At 45.5% G+C, this 13,901-nt stretch overlaps 1 protein-coding gene across 2 annotated transcripts in view; it reads left to right on the top strand.

The window, feature by feature from the left end:
• The first annotated feature begins 1,830 nt into the window (after positions 1-1,830).
• The window catches only part of pawr (PRKC, apoptosis, WT1, regulator), a 64,730-nt gene continuing 52,659 nt past the window's right edge, over positions 1,831-13,901 (top strand). The window contains exons 1-2 of one of the 2 annotated variants that reach the window (XM_035427268.1): positions 1,831-2,053; positions 2,438-3,206. In XM_035427268.1, coding sequence (XP_035283159.1) covers positions 2,619-3,206 — 588 coding nt within the window. In that variant the 5' untranslated portion in view covers positions 1,831-2,053; positions 2,438-2,618. The remainder of the gene's footprint in view (positions 2,054-2,437; positions 3,207-13,901) is intronic. The other variant, XM_035427269.1, reaches the window with a different exon arrangement.

Here is a 13,901-nt window from a genome sequence, read left to right as displayed (position 1 = left end):
GTGTGTGTATGCTGGTTTTTGTTTCCACCAGTCACCCTGGCCAAATGAGCTAACTGGCTGTGAGCGCCAACGCTGCTTTCTCTCTTAGATTAGATTCACAGTAAAACGTTTCATGTAGGGACACAAGAGCTTTGGCTGTCACTTTTGCACTTTTCCAGAGCTGCGGCTAAAATTATCAGATGCCGTAAAAAAACGTTCGGGATAATTACGCAATTATGGCTGGAGGTTGGCATGGAAACCAGAAACCGATATGGCCCTCCTTTGCCCACCTCTGCCTGCGGGATTGTTTCCAGCACTTTGCTGAATCCATGCCATAAAGAAGGCATGCCTTTCTGGAAGTAAACGGCGGTCCCACCCAGTTACTAGAAAGGTGTACCTTATAAGGTGTCCAATGAATGTATATATAATCATATCACCATTTCCCAGTTTCAAAACTTTTTACTGTGCATGAATTTATTTCTTCACAAAAGAGAAACCTTCATTCGGTGGATCTGATCTTTTTCTTACTTTTAGAAGAGATGTCTTCTAAAAATCGTGAATTACAAGGTGATCATGTGCAGATGTGGAAAAAAATATTTTCCTCTTTCATCTGGGAGTTCTGTCTGAACAGTTTGGAGTCAAAGTGCAAGGCAGAGGAGTCTATACAAATGATTTCTTATGCTAACCTGCAGATGCCTACACTCTGCGGTACAGAGTGTCTCTTTCTGCAGAACAGACTGAAAATTCCCACCCCCCCAGGCCAGGCAGCTTAACATCTCAATTCATGAGAGGAATGACTGTGTATGTGCTAAAGCCGAACTGCTGTGGACTGTGTTACACCTCCTTACAGGGGCATAGTTTACAGGGGTGGATAGGGGGGCATACAACCGCCCCCACCCCCCCTTCCAAGCAATATTACAAAACAGGCCATATAACTCCCCCCACCCCCATCATTAATGTGATGTGATGCGAAGAGTGAATTCACTCTCACACTAACGGAATGTTAGAACGTCATTGTTGCATGGATACGAGCATCCTTCTTGGTTCCGAATATTTTTTAAATTCCATTAGATATACAGTCAATAAGAAAAAGAAGAAGTAAATTGTATGCAGTAATTGGAGAAAAAATGTTTTTTTAAGTGATTGACATTTTCTTCCCTGTGGTACTTTAACTGCCTGCAATCCAATTTGACTGTGCATACTAATTAATTTGAGCTATGCGTGTTATATCATCAGTTTAATAATAAAAATGCCCTCTAGCCATTAGTCGTGATAACTTATAATTGTTGGCAGGTGCAGGTGTTGCATTAAATAATAACCTGCGAGTGTATTAAAATGTCAATAACCGTCAAACCGTCAACCGTCAAACCAAGTAAAATGTAAATATATTCTTTTATATTTAATTGTTCTGTATCCCAGGCCTCAGTTCCCACAGGAACAACAGCCTCGAAGCGATTTCCCCCCCTCTAATCTACAATGTGTCATCCTAAAGTTACTAGCGTTATTCAACTGGTGAGACAAGTACGTTGAACTCGGAGATATCTGTGTGGGCGGACCGCAGAGGCAAGAACAGGCAATTACCATGTTTTTTTAAGGACAAACAGAGCAAACACCTTTCGAAGAAAGAAAATAAAAATACATTCAATTAAAAATACACATCATTTCTAGCAGTAGTTCTAATATTCGATTCAAAGTTAACATCGACGCAGAAAAAAATATATAGCCTATATTTTGGTATCTGGAACATATGGATATACTATAGTATCTCCCATTCGTTTTTTTTGCTCGCGTTGACAACACTATATTTTCAGTTACAACAGACGGTGTCCCACGCGCAACTGAAGTATGTAGGTGAAAACTGCCTCAAGTGAAAGCTTGCCTCGCTGTCACGCGAGCTAGTGTCTCTTCGCCGGCAGCGTTCGGGTACATTCGTTAAAGCTCGACTGTGTTCAGCGCGTGAGAATGGGGGCAGAGCAAGCGCAGCTTGCGAACTGCCTGTGCGACAAACCGAACTGCCTCTGACGCGTATTTCATTCCACCGGACTGTTCACCTGGGAGACCGCATGAAAAACAGGTAAGCCAAATCGAAAATACAACTGCAGTCTTAGTATACTGTCATGGTACATGTTTTGAATTAGACGACAGTTAACTAGAATGATCGTTTGCGCATAGCCCATTCCGCTTCCAAAGAAAAACTTTTGGGAAAAGTTTAACGTGGGACTAGAAGTTCAGGGATATGCACAGACCTGTATTGGACGATGTGGTTGCTAATCAGGTTGAACAAACTTAGAAAGCTGGTTGAACTACTATTCTAATTAAGTGATTATGGCACGCTTGTCGAATGCGTTTAATGATAATGACTATCGGTACATAAGTTTGATCAACTTTAACTACCGCGTTGTTTCGAACATGTAGGCTATTATGTATCGTTTTACCTGCCATTTATTTTACTTTTTAGACCACTACACGTTTGCTGATACTATCTGCCATCTGTTTCACTGAAGGAATGTGGTGCAATTAGCTGCATTGAGGAATACATTTTCATAAACAAAAGTTTGTTTACTGTGAAAAGACTAGCACAGTTGAAACACCAAGCAGTGCGGTTTACAGTAGGCACCAATTAAACGTTCAGAGGGAACATGGCGACGGGTGGATTTAGATCAAGCGCGACTACGGACTTTTTGGAAGAATGGAAAGCCAAACGTGAGAAAATGAGGGCGAAAATGCTTGGGGATGTTACTGCGTCTGGCAGCGGGAGCGGCGCCGCGGCTTCCTCGCTTGGAACAAACAGCAAAAGCGAGACCCGGAATACAAGCCAGAGCCCCGAATTAAACAACAACGGCAACCCGGACCGCGGAGGTCCGACTTCTGTCAACTGCGCGTCATCTCATCCCGTTGTTCGGTCGTCCTCCTCGTCTGCCCTGAGGAGACCGGACGATGACCCACACTCGACACCAGCCACCAGGGGGTCCGATCCCCCGGTAGGACACCTGAAGAAGGCACCCCAGCCCGAGAAAGTAATAATAAGCACCCCTCAACCGGAGTCCAGCGGGAATGCGTACGTCGAAGACGACACGGAGAGCCCGACTCTAGGAACTAGCTCCAGCAAGGGGAAAGAGAAGAAGAGCACCGGTCCCAGCGCCAGGAGGGGAAAGGGCCAGATAGAAAAGAGAAAGTTGCGGGAGAAGCGGAGATCTACAGGTGTTGTCAGCATGCCGTCCAACGAGGTGAGTGCTGCTGTGTCTCGTTTGTTGACAGGTTACTGATAGGCCCAGTTATTGTGTAATATAGACTACATATAATAAACCCACACGCTTATATACGAAGCTTAAAATCAGTATGAATTCAGACTATATTGGATGGTTTTGTTTGTTTAAGTCACAATTTGGATTGGAATGTCTTAAACCTCTTTTTATTTATTTTAATGCGTGTTATGCTACCCTGGCAGTTTGTTTGGGCCATTGTAATATGGAAACTTTCATGATAAAATCAGCAAACGTTGGATTTACCCGATCAGTAGCAGTAAGTATGTCTAATTAATATGCCTGGCATTTTGACAAATATTATGCACATTGGCCTATAAATCAGCTCTCTACAACAATAAAACCCGGATCTAAACGTTCACTTTCCTACACGCAGTCTTAAATAAAAAACGAGTCAAGTTTTAGTGCTCACTACGACCTTCTGTCGGACATAGAAATGGAAACACTGCAACAATGTCTGGAAATGTGTGGGTAACAGTTCAAATTACTTCGCCATTGTTGCCAGTCGAGGTGGATACAATCAAGACAATTGCCGACGAAAAGCGGCGGTTACTGGTAGGCTCAGCCAAACGGCGACTTTGAAACATAGCCACATTCTTGCCAGTACTTGCTGCGGGTATCTAGTTTAACAAGATAACAAGGAACTATTTGGCTCCAAGACGAGACAGTGCCTCGTCTGACACGCTACGTAAATACTGGTCCCCAAACTTTTTGTCTTCAGCCAGAAAACGTTAGCATGTGGGCAGTTTCTCTTGATGGTCGACTCTTGTCTCGGGCTGACTATCCTGTCATTAGAATTAGACGCACGGTATGCCTTTGCCAAGCCGAGTTCAGGCCAGGCCGCAACGTGGGAATATCTGGCCCGGGTTTCCGTGCACATACAGCTATTTCCAAGTTGTTGGTAAACATGTAAGCCTATTGTGTTGTTATTTATTCGGTTCTTTTTTTACACGTAGAATGTGAGGAAATGTACATTTAATGGGATAATACCGGCTTTCCAAGGTGGATTGGAGTCACTGACTGTACCATATGTACACACATTATTATTATTATTATTATTATTATTATTATTATTATTATTATTGAGGGATGGCTGTGACGTGTTTGTTGCCATTATTGTCTTTTTCGGAGCAGCTGAGCTAAAACGTTTCCAGAACTGTGTTGTTGGCTGTTCCAGTGCAGTCAAGACCCAAAAAGCAGCCATCGTCAGTGCAGATAATAATAGCTCAACGGCGAAGTGATGTAACCAGAAGATCTGCACTACGCCAATCGTACCTCAGAAACTCCAAGAAAGTGTCATATTACATTACATTTCTCTCTTTCTCTCCCCCCTCTCTCTTTCTCTCTCTCTCTCTCTCGTGTGAGAAAGGGAAAGAAATATCCGTTCCTTTTGGGGGGGGGGGGGGGGGGGGGGGGGGGGGGCGAGGGGGGGGGGCGGGGGGGGGGGCCGGGTGCGGGGGGGGGGGGGGGGGGGGGGTCTTGACCGGGAGAGGAAAATGTGGACAGCACAGAGGAGTCTCACTCGATCTCCCCCATGGGCCGTTCCAGTGCCAGCCCTGTTTGCTTGCATTAAGCAGTCCTTTTTATCTCAGCTAACAGAGGCCACGTGCTGTCGACCTTCTCTGCCGGTCCCTCGGCTGTCACTCCCCTGCGCGTTCGCAACATCCACACTTTGTCACGGAGTTCTGATTGGGAGTCTGGCATTCCCAGGCATTCCCAGCCAGTCATTCCATGGGAAGACTTTTTCCTGAACGTGATTGCTGGGACACTTTGTACAGATTTCAAAACCATTTGGCCTGTTCTAGCCGAAGGGTGTGTGTGTGTGTGCGTGTGTGTGTGTGTGTGCGTGTGTGCGAGCGAGTGAGTGATTTTTAATGGCTTGCATGATAATGGTCATTTCAATGAAGTCTTTTTAGAGTGTTTTAAAAAAAAGTTGTACACAGTTAAGGTTATAGAATAATCACACATTTTTTAAAAAGAACATTCATCTGGAAACATTGGCAAAGATTATATTATCATTTCTGCCAGAGCAAAGGCCTCATGAAAACACCACTGTTGAATAAAACCTTCTATATCAATCTTTGAGAGAGAGAGAGAGGTATTCTGCCAACCACCTCCTCACCAGTGAGACCTGGCTAGTGTAGGCTGCTGCTAACATGCAAAGTATAAACTCAGCGTTTATGCTTTCTGAAAGTGTGCTGGAAATGAAGTATGGCCTGTGCCTTGTGCCGTCATGTTCTTTGTAATTGGCAATTAATTCTGCCGTTCGACGTACATTTGCTGCGATTGTAGATAAGCCTAGAATGCTGGGCCTATTATTTTCACGCTGACTGTAGCTCAAACATTATTAGGCTCCTTTCTATCAAAAGGTGCAGCCCTCGGTTTGGAGAGCGCGTCGATATTTCGTGGGAAAAGTAATGGTAAGCAAAGCAGAGGACAGCTCTTAAGGTGCTCTTATAGTTTATACACAGACCCACACTGGCATGAGTCAGTGCTCAATTCTTCATTTTTATGTGGTGCTGTGGGGAAATGTACATACGTCTGTACACTCAGCAAGCTATCTGTGAACTGTTTCCAATGAAAACCCCTGTCACTTTCAGTTAGCGACTTAATGTTCCTATTATTTATCCTGTCTCTGCTTATTTATACACGTTTTCATCTCATTATGTAAAATAGAGGCCATCATGCAGACATATTTTGTAAACGGATTACTCTGCTGAGGTGGTTAGTTTTTTATTTTAATGTGGATAGTTTGCCTGACTGTCAGTGGAGGTAAAATGGCGTGTCTGAATGTGTTAAATGGTTCTCCATTTTGTTCTTCAGCAGTGGGGCATTAGAATGTCCTGGCACAGCTCTGCCTTTGAGACCCAAATTAACGTGGCCCAAATTTTTGGCACTTTTTTTTTTTTTTTGAAAATTAATGAGGGAATTTTTGGATTCTGTGGGATGCCTTCAAATTGAAATATTTTTCTCTCTTGCCAAGCGGCTCTTCCTCAGTTCCTGAGTTTTTTTTTTTTGTTTTGTTTTTGCAAACAGCAACTCTTTCACTTGGAGACAACTCAATTTTCCATCATATACAATGGACAAACTATAAATGGTCTATTCTGCACCCAGAAGTGTTTAGGTCATATATTAGTAAAGTTGCAGGTTTGAATCCTGTGTGTGTGTCAAGGCTTTTTTTAAATTTTTTTTTTTTAAATCTTTCAGCAGGAACTTTTAACCTGATTTTGCTTCAGTAGTTCTCCGGCTGACATAATTAAAGGTGTAAGGTATGCAAGTCTTACCGGGGAAGGCTGTATAAAATTAGCAAATAAATTTCACAGACACTGATCTGGAGTAGCAGTCTCAGGCATATTTTGGCAGTCTTATCCCCGCTTCTCTCCTTTGGTGTGTTTCCACCGTCTCTTTGAAGTGCGTGGGGTCGGCCCGGGGTTTTATGGGGACACGAGGGGCATCTTTAAGCGCAGAGCGGTCCCCACATTCCGGAGACGTCCCAGCCTTTTTTGATTTCCATCCCTGTGAACATTCCCCTGCATCACTGCAGTGCAGAAGTTTACTGAGAGTAGGCATCAAGTAGTGCATTTGATGTGGCCTGATCATAATTTGGCTAGCAATGCTAGTTGTTATCTTCTACAGTTCGTGTCCCGCTGTGAGTGTTGGGGTATGATCTGTTAAACTTATCGGAGATATTAAAGGAAAATGAGTGCGATGCGCTTCAGGAAGAGGAATGGAGGAACTGAGGAGGAGGCGAGAGCCTCGCATATAGGTGTTCAGCTGGGGGTGCGAAATTATGAATTAATAATTGTTATGCATCCGTAATTGTCGATGCTTGATGTTTTTCAAATGTTTAGGATCAGCATTAATTGGGGATAAAGGAACATCAACTAGATGGCTTATTCCAGAATAGATACGTACAGTATCTCTATAGGTACAGTACAGTATCTGGCGACTGAATTTTTCAAATGCTTGATTCATTCTGAATAGTTCTTCAGCAAGTATTTAGAGATTATGTGACTCTGCTGACAGATTTAAACATTCACACTGTGCTCACGACTAATTGGCAGACATTTATCTACATCTTGTGTGTGTCTTTCTAAGATTCTGTTCATGAATAGCAAGAGCAATAAAGCTGAGGATGTGACAACATGGACAGGAACCGTATTAAATCTGACAGTTTCAGCCTTTGTGAAATGTCTCTTAAAAAAAAAAAAAAAAAAAAAAAAAAATCAGTCTTTTCATTGAGGATGACAAAGTCTTCGCCCACTCGTTTAAAAATAGACTTGTTAAAACACTTCTGTTTTGCTCGATGTCACCCTCTCAGGAACGCGGCGGTGATGAGTCATGCAGGGATATTTTAGAGGAAAGCTTATCAGCGGCAGTTCAATACAGTTTGGAATGTTTCCCGCCAGTGACCTCAGAGAGAAAACACGGTCACGACAATCTGATATCGCGCGGGTTTTTTTGGAATGTCGAGCTCATGCCTCCTTGGTGAGCGAGCACTCTCATTTTCCTCCTCGGGGGGGGGGGGGGGGGGGGGGGGGGTGTTTTTGGGGAGATTTTTTTTTTTTTTTTGACGCAGCTTAATAGCCAGGCCCTGGCCCTTATCGCACAGGGAAGTCGACCGTTGTAAAGTGGATCTTTGTGGGCCGGCGTGTTTGTTCTCTCTGTGGATCTTTGTGGGCCGGCGTGTTTGTGCTTTCTGTGGATCTTTGTGGGCCGGCGTGTTTGTTCTCTCTGTGGATCTTTGTGGGCCGGCGTGTTTGTGCTTTCTGTGGATCTTTGTGGGCCAGCGTGTTTGTTCTCTCTGTGGATCTTTGTGGGCCAGCGTGTTTGTGCTTTCTGTGGATCTTTGTGGGCCGGCGTGTTTGTGCTCTCTGTGGATCTTTGTGGGCCGGCGTGTTTGTGCTCTCTGTGGATCTTTGTGGGCCAGCGTGTTTGTGCTCTCTGTGGATCTTTGTGGGCCAGCGTGTTTGTGCTTTCTGTGGATCTTTGTGACCAGCGTGTTTGTTCTCTCTGTGGATCTTTGTGGGCCGGCGTGTTTGTGCTCTCTGTGGATCTTTGTGGGCCAGCGTGTTTGTGCTTTCTGTGGATCTTTGTGGGCCAGCGTGTTTGTGCTTTCTGTGGATCTTTGTGGGCCAGCGTGTTTGTGCTCTCTGTGGATCTTTGTGACCAGCGTGTTTGTGCTCTCTGTGGATCTTTGTGGGCCAGCGTGTTTGTGCTTCCTGTTTAAGCGAGAAGCGGCTCGCTCATCGTGTCACGCGGGCGGTTGACGTGGCGGCCGTGTGCGTCGCTGATGATTAACTCGCGGCGGAGAGCGTCGCAGAAGCTGAGGGGAGCGGTTGTTTTTGGCGCAAAAACGCTTGACGTCTGATTGCTGCGCAGGCCCGGTATCTTAACGGCTGAAGGAATCCCGCTCATGACAAGCATTAAAAAAAATAACTGTGCGCTTTAAAGGCTTGAGAACCAGATTTGGAGAATTTCCACATCACATTCTATGCTGGAAAAAAAATATTGTTTGCTTGAATTGCTTGGTTGTTACAGCTGTTAGCTATCTGAGTGTTAGCTTGCACTGGTTGAATGTTGCACTGATTGGAAGGGTTTAGCAAAATGCTTTATGTTTTTAACAGACCTCAAGGTAGAATCTTTTTAAACAACAAATTTAATTCTGGTGTCAAAGCAGGATCAGGCCCTTCTGTCCCCAACAGCACAGAAAGGAACTCGAGACCCATTTGGTGCTGTCATTTGAGGGAAATTAATTTTGACCTTGAAGACACCGTAGGTCAATGGATGGTTCTTGACTTCTTCTTGAAAATCGTATTTTGTGACAATGTATTGATTGGCATAATATCCCAATAATTAGCCCGCAATAATAGGGATGAATGTTGCACAGAAATATATTTATTATGTCATGTGTGAGTTCTGTGGGAGTTGGTGATGTTCGAGCGCTACTGCATTAAACAGTGTTTAGCTCATGGAGTTCTGAGAAGATAGTGTTATCCTGTGAATTTTTCAAGCGTTTCAATAGGCCTGCAGTCTATTCGGTTGGCTTCATATTTTATTTATGTGCTTGTACCGTGTGTGATGTTTCACATAAATGACTACGTTAGATTACGTGAGCATTGCACCAGATGTAGGTTTGCAGTCTATAGTTTTAAGAAATTAGAAGGTTGATTTATTGTGATACTGGTTGCATGTGATGGTAAATATTTGTATAAAGTGTGGTTTGCTATGCATAAGTGTTTGCAGAATCACAAAATATGTAGAGCCACTAATTTTATGGAAAGGAACTTGATGTAGAAACTATGGCGATGTGTCCTAACTCAACAATGCCGCTGAAACTGCTTATTAGACGCTGCAGAGAGTGTAATTTGGGGAGTACTTTGTCCTAAAAGAGTTTAATGGAATTAAAGCGGATTAGAAGTCAGCTTGCTTTATTGGGTTCATTGCCAGTGTTTGGACTCGACAAAAAATGTTTCACTGCTAATTAAATGATTTGGGCTCTGTCTCCTTCAAGCTGGGGTTTACCTTAAAAGAAATACCCATTTCCTTACAGGAAAACGGAATTTCCAACCTTTTTTTTTATTTTACAGTTAAGCTCAGTGTTCAACATAGGCGAGTGGCCCATTCAATTTCCATCACACAGCGTAAATCGACATTGACCGTTCCGCGTTATAGTAATGGACCGGAAAGCTGTTGATTTCCTGCCCTCGTACCTCGGTTGTGAGAATTTTGAAATATCATCGCTAAAAGTGTCCGTACCGAAGGCCAAGACGTTCCCTAGTGTTTCTGTGCCGTAGCTCAGCGTGCTGGCGCCTGTGTGCGTGCCCGTGTGCGTGACCGTGTGCGTGACCGTGTGCGTGCCCGTGTGCGTGACCGTGTGCGTGACCGTGTGCGTGCCCGTGTGCGCGCCCGTGTGCGTGCCCGTGTGCGTGCCAGTGTGCGTGCCCGTGTGCGTGCCCGTGCCTGTGCACAGGCTTCCGGAGCCTTCTGGAGACCACCTGCGACAGGGTCTCAGCAGGGACAAGATGAGCAGAGTGTGACTTGGTTCAGGGCCTGGTGGTTCACACACAGACAAACACACACACGCACACACACACACACAGGCTTTTGGTGACACAGGGAGAGAGCGAAAGGGGGGATTAAGACCAGGGTGCTGACCGACCAAATTGGCCGCCTACCCCCAGTAAAGCTGGCTGCGCCCCCCCCCCCCAGTAAAGCTGGCTGCCCCACCCCCCCCCCCCCCCCAGTAAAGCTGTCCCACTGAAACACATTTTTTCCCCCGGGCTCATAGTGCAAACATAACTTGTTTGCCCAACATTCCTGTCAGTGCAGAGATTTGTGAGTCAGCGGGAAATTGGGGCCTCTCTGTGTGATTAGACACTGAGGCTTGTCCGTTTGTATTCATTACAATAGGATAATGTAGGTCTCTCTCTCTCTCTCTCACTCTCACTCTCTGTTTCTCTCTCTCTCTCTCTCTCTCTCCATCTCTCCCCTCTCGCTCTCTCTCTCTCTCTCTCTCTCTCACTCTCACTCTCTGTTTCTCTCTCTCTCTCTCTCTCTCTCTCACTCTCACTCTCTGTTTCTCTCTCTCTCTCTCTCTCTCTCACTCTCACTCTCTGTTTCTCTCTCTCTCTCTCTCTCTCACTCTCACTCTCTCTCTCTCTCTCTCCATCTCTCCCCTCTCGCTCTCTCTCCCTCCCTAGCTCACTCTCTCTTTCTCTCCCTAGTTCTATTTATCTCTATCTCTTTCTTTCTCCCCTTTTCTCACCTCTCACCACCCTGGCTCTATATCTCTCTCTCCCTAACTCTATTTATCTCTATCTCTTTCTTTCTCTCCATCTCTCCCCTCTCGCTCTCTCTCCCTCCCTAGCTCACTCTCTCTTTCTCTCCCTAGTTCTATTTATCTCGATCTCTTTCTTTCTTCCCTTTTCTCATCTCTCGCTCTTCCTCCCTGGCTCTATCTCTCTCTCTCCCTAACTCTGTTTATCTCTATCTCTTTCCTTCTCTCCATCTCTCCCCTCTCTTGCTCCCTCCTTAGCTCTATCTGTTTATCTCTCTCTCTCTCTCTCTCTCTCTCTCTCCCTTTGTCTCTCTCTCTTCACACTTCCCCTCCCTAAGCAGACTCCGGTGGGACAGAAAGAAAGGCATGTTATGTACATCTAGCCAGTTCCTCTTTTTCTGCGATGCTATAAATTATACAGTATGAGGTGGAGGTAGAGTGTTGCGTGCTGCAGAGTGTTTGCTGGCGAACACCAGGAACAGCAAACACATGAATAAACATGGCGTCCCTTTTGTTGGGAGAGAGAGTGTAAGGGAGCATGCCATACCGCTATCAGTCAAATAATCTTCCAAACTTTTCCTTTTCCTGGTGCACGAGCAGTGTTATGCATGCAATCTTCAGCATGTTGGAGGTCTTAGAGCTGGGTTATTTTTTTTCACAAATGATGTATATTCCGCACATATGTAGCCCAAGGATGTATTATGAACTGCTGCCTCACATGAGAAATATTTAAAAATATGAAAGCTATGCTTTGTATCTCTGTTATGTTACTTCTTGAATGCATTACTAGACTGTTTCTCTTGGCACGGTCTGAGTGCTTGAACCATGGGAAATCTATTCACTAGCAACAAAAAAATGAACTTAAAAAAAAAAAAAAAAACCCCCCTGAAACAACTTGAGAATGTTGCCCCAAAGTGTAATAAAACATCAAACATTTATAAAATGTTGATTCAGTCACCGAGTAGATGTGTCACATGGGGAGCCACAATCATAGTGTCTGTTCAGCGGTTCTTGGAAGCGGGGTCTTGGTGAACCATTCTAGTTCTGAGAGCAAGACATCGATGAGAGCTTTCGAAAACGATCGTGTTCAGTGGTTCTTAGAAGCAGCCTCTTGGCGAACCATTTGAAAGTTTTCTGAGTAAGGTACGGGGGGAGAGCTTCGGTAGCTTTTGTGTTTCGTGCACTGTGGAAAAACTCGCCTGAGTGGGAGGGCTGGGAGGTTTGGCGAGGATGGCGGTGGTGTACAGACAGGGATTTCACTGGTGGCACTGTGCCCTACCCACAATGCTCTGGGTAGACGGTCCCTGAGCGTTGCGCTGCTCTGACTCATGGACGTGGGCGCCTTGTGCCATTCGCAAAGCGTTCGGTGAAAAAAAAAAGTGAGCTTCGCTTCACGGGGCTTTTGCTGACCTTGTGACGGGACAAAAACGGTCGAGATGGTGGGGTGAATGCCCAAAATCCCCCCCCCCCCCCTTTCCCTCCAAGGGTGCTGCCAGGCACGAGCGCGCAAGGCCCAAAAAACAACAGCGGAGCGGGGCTGGACTCAGGGGGGATTTAGGCCCCTATTGTTCCAGGGCTGGCCGCTCGCCCGTACCCAAAAAGGACAAGGTGCTACCGGGCTTGTCCGGGCCCTTTTCACCGGGTGCAGACCCCCCCCCCGGCAGGACTGGGGAATGCTGCTCCGCGTTAGGGAGGGGTCGCCGGACGACACGGAAAAAAGCAAATATTAAACGTACCAAACGACACCTGACAACGGACAAACACCGGCCCAAACCATCCCGATAATGCAGCCGCCACCCTCTTAATCTCTCGCTGAAGCTTTCTTCTGCTCCGCGCGAGCCCGGGTGAGGAATGCAGGAGCGTCGTGTCCCGGGCAGGGCACGAACGCGTTAACATTTCCGAAGCGCTGTCTGTCCATGACAGGTGCATATTTCCTCTCTGAAGAGGTCAAATGTAGGTGGGCTCTGGGCCTACATGGCATTTTCTCCCTTTTGTTATTTTACAGTAAGTGTTTAGGTATGCCTAACTGATTCATCGTTGTTGACTTTCAGCTTTTGTGAATTTTGGTTCATGTGAAATGCGAAATATGCGGCTGAACTTGTATTGCTAATGCTCATTTGCGGCCTGCTCTTGTAAATAAAGGGCACCTCGCACACACACACACGGATCCTCAGTACAGATTCGGATCTGACATCAGCCGTTTGTGGTGCAGATGTAATTAATGTTTTTCGGAAGAGATGGAAATTGTTGAAGGGGGAAATTCCCTTAATTGTCTTCCTGCTGAAAATTCCATTTTGAACCAGCCTAAACTGGTCAGGCTGGTTTAAGATGTGCCTTTGACACTTTTAGCTGCTTTCACCTGCTGACCAGCCTATACAGTCAACTGGTCCACCAGTTTGACCACCAGCTTACTACACCGGCTTTGACCAGCTAGAGACCAGCTTTGACCAGGCATAAACCAGCTATGGCCAGCTAGAAGTGTTGAAAATACAGCATAAACCATCTTAAACAAGCTTAGAATTCCAGCTGGTTTTAGCTGGGAACCCTGTGTCCCCTCAAAAATCTTTGCCTTTGCCTAGAATGGCTGGAATTGCATGATGATGATGCTGCTTTTGATTGGCTGTCATTATTGGGGAATGTCAATGGAAATTCACATTGGGGAGTAAAGTAAAGAATATGTGCGTTCGTCCAGAGTCAATATTTTAAAACTTTTTTGCAGGCGTTATGGTAATGCGGCTCTTCCGTAGTGCCATATTTCGGACGGCTGAGCATCATGGGTACGTCGGCCGCTGTTATTTCGAGGAGCCCCCGTCCGTTCACTTCCTCCATTTTCAGAAGGAGCGGAAAGCCGATTGGAAGCCGAGGCGTGAGGTCACTTC

The sequence above is a fragment of the Anguilla anguilla genome, chromosome 7 (genome assembly GCF_013347855.1).
Source record: "Anguilla anguilla isolate fAngAng1 chromosome 7, fAngAng1.pri, whole genome shotgun sequence".
NCBI classification, from domain to species: domain Eukaryota; kingdom Metazoa; phylum Chordata; class Actinopteri; order Anguilliformes; family Anguillidae; genus Anguilla; species Anguilla anguilla.
Note: the sequence above shows the minus strand (reverse complement) of the source record. Positions and strands in the feature narration are given on the sequence as shown.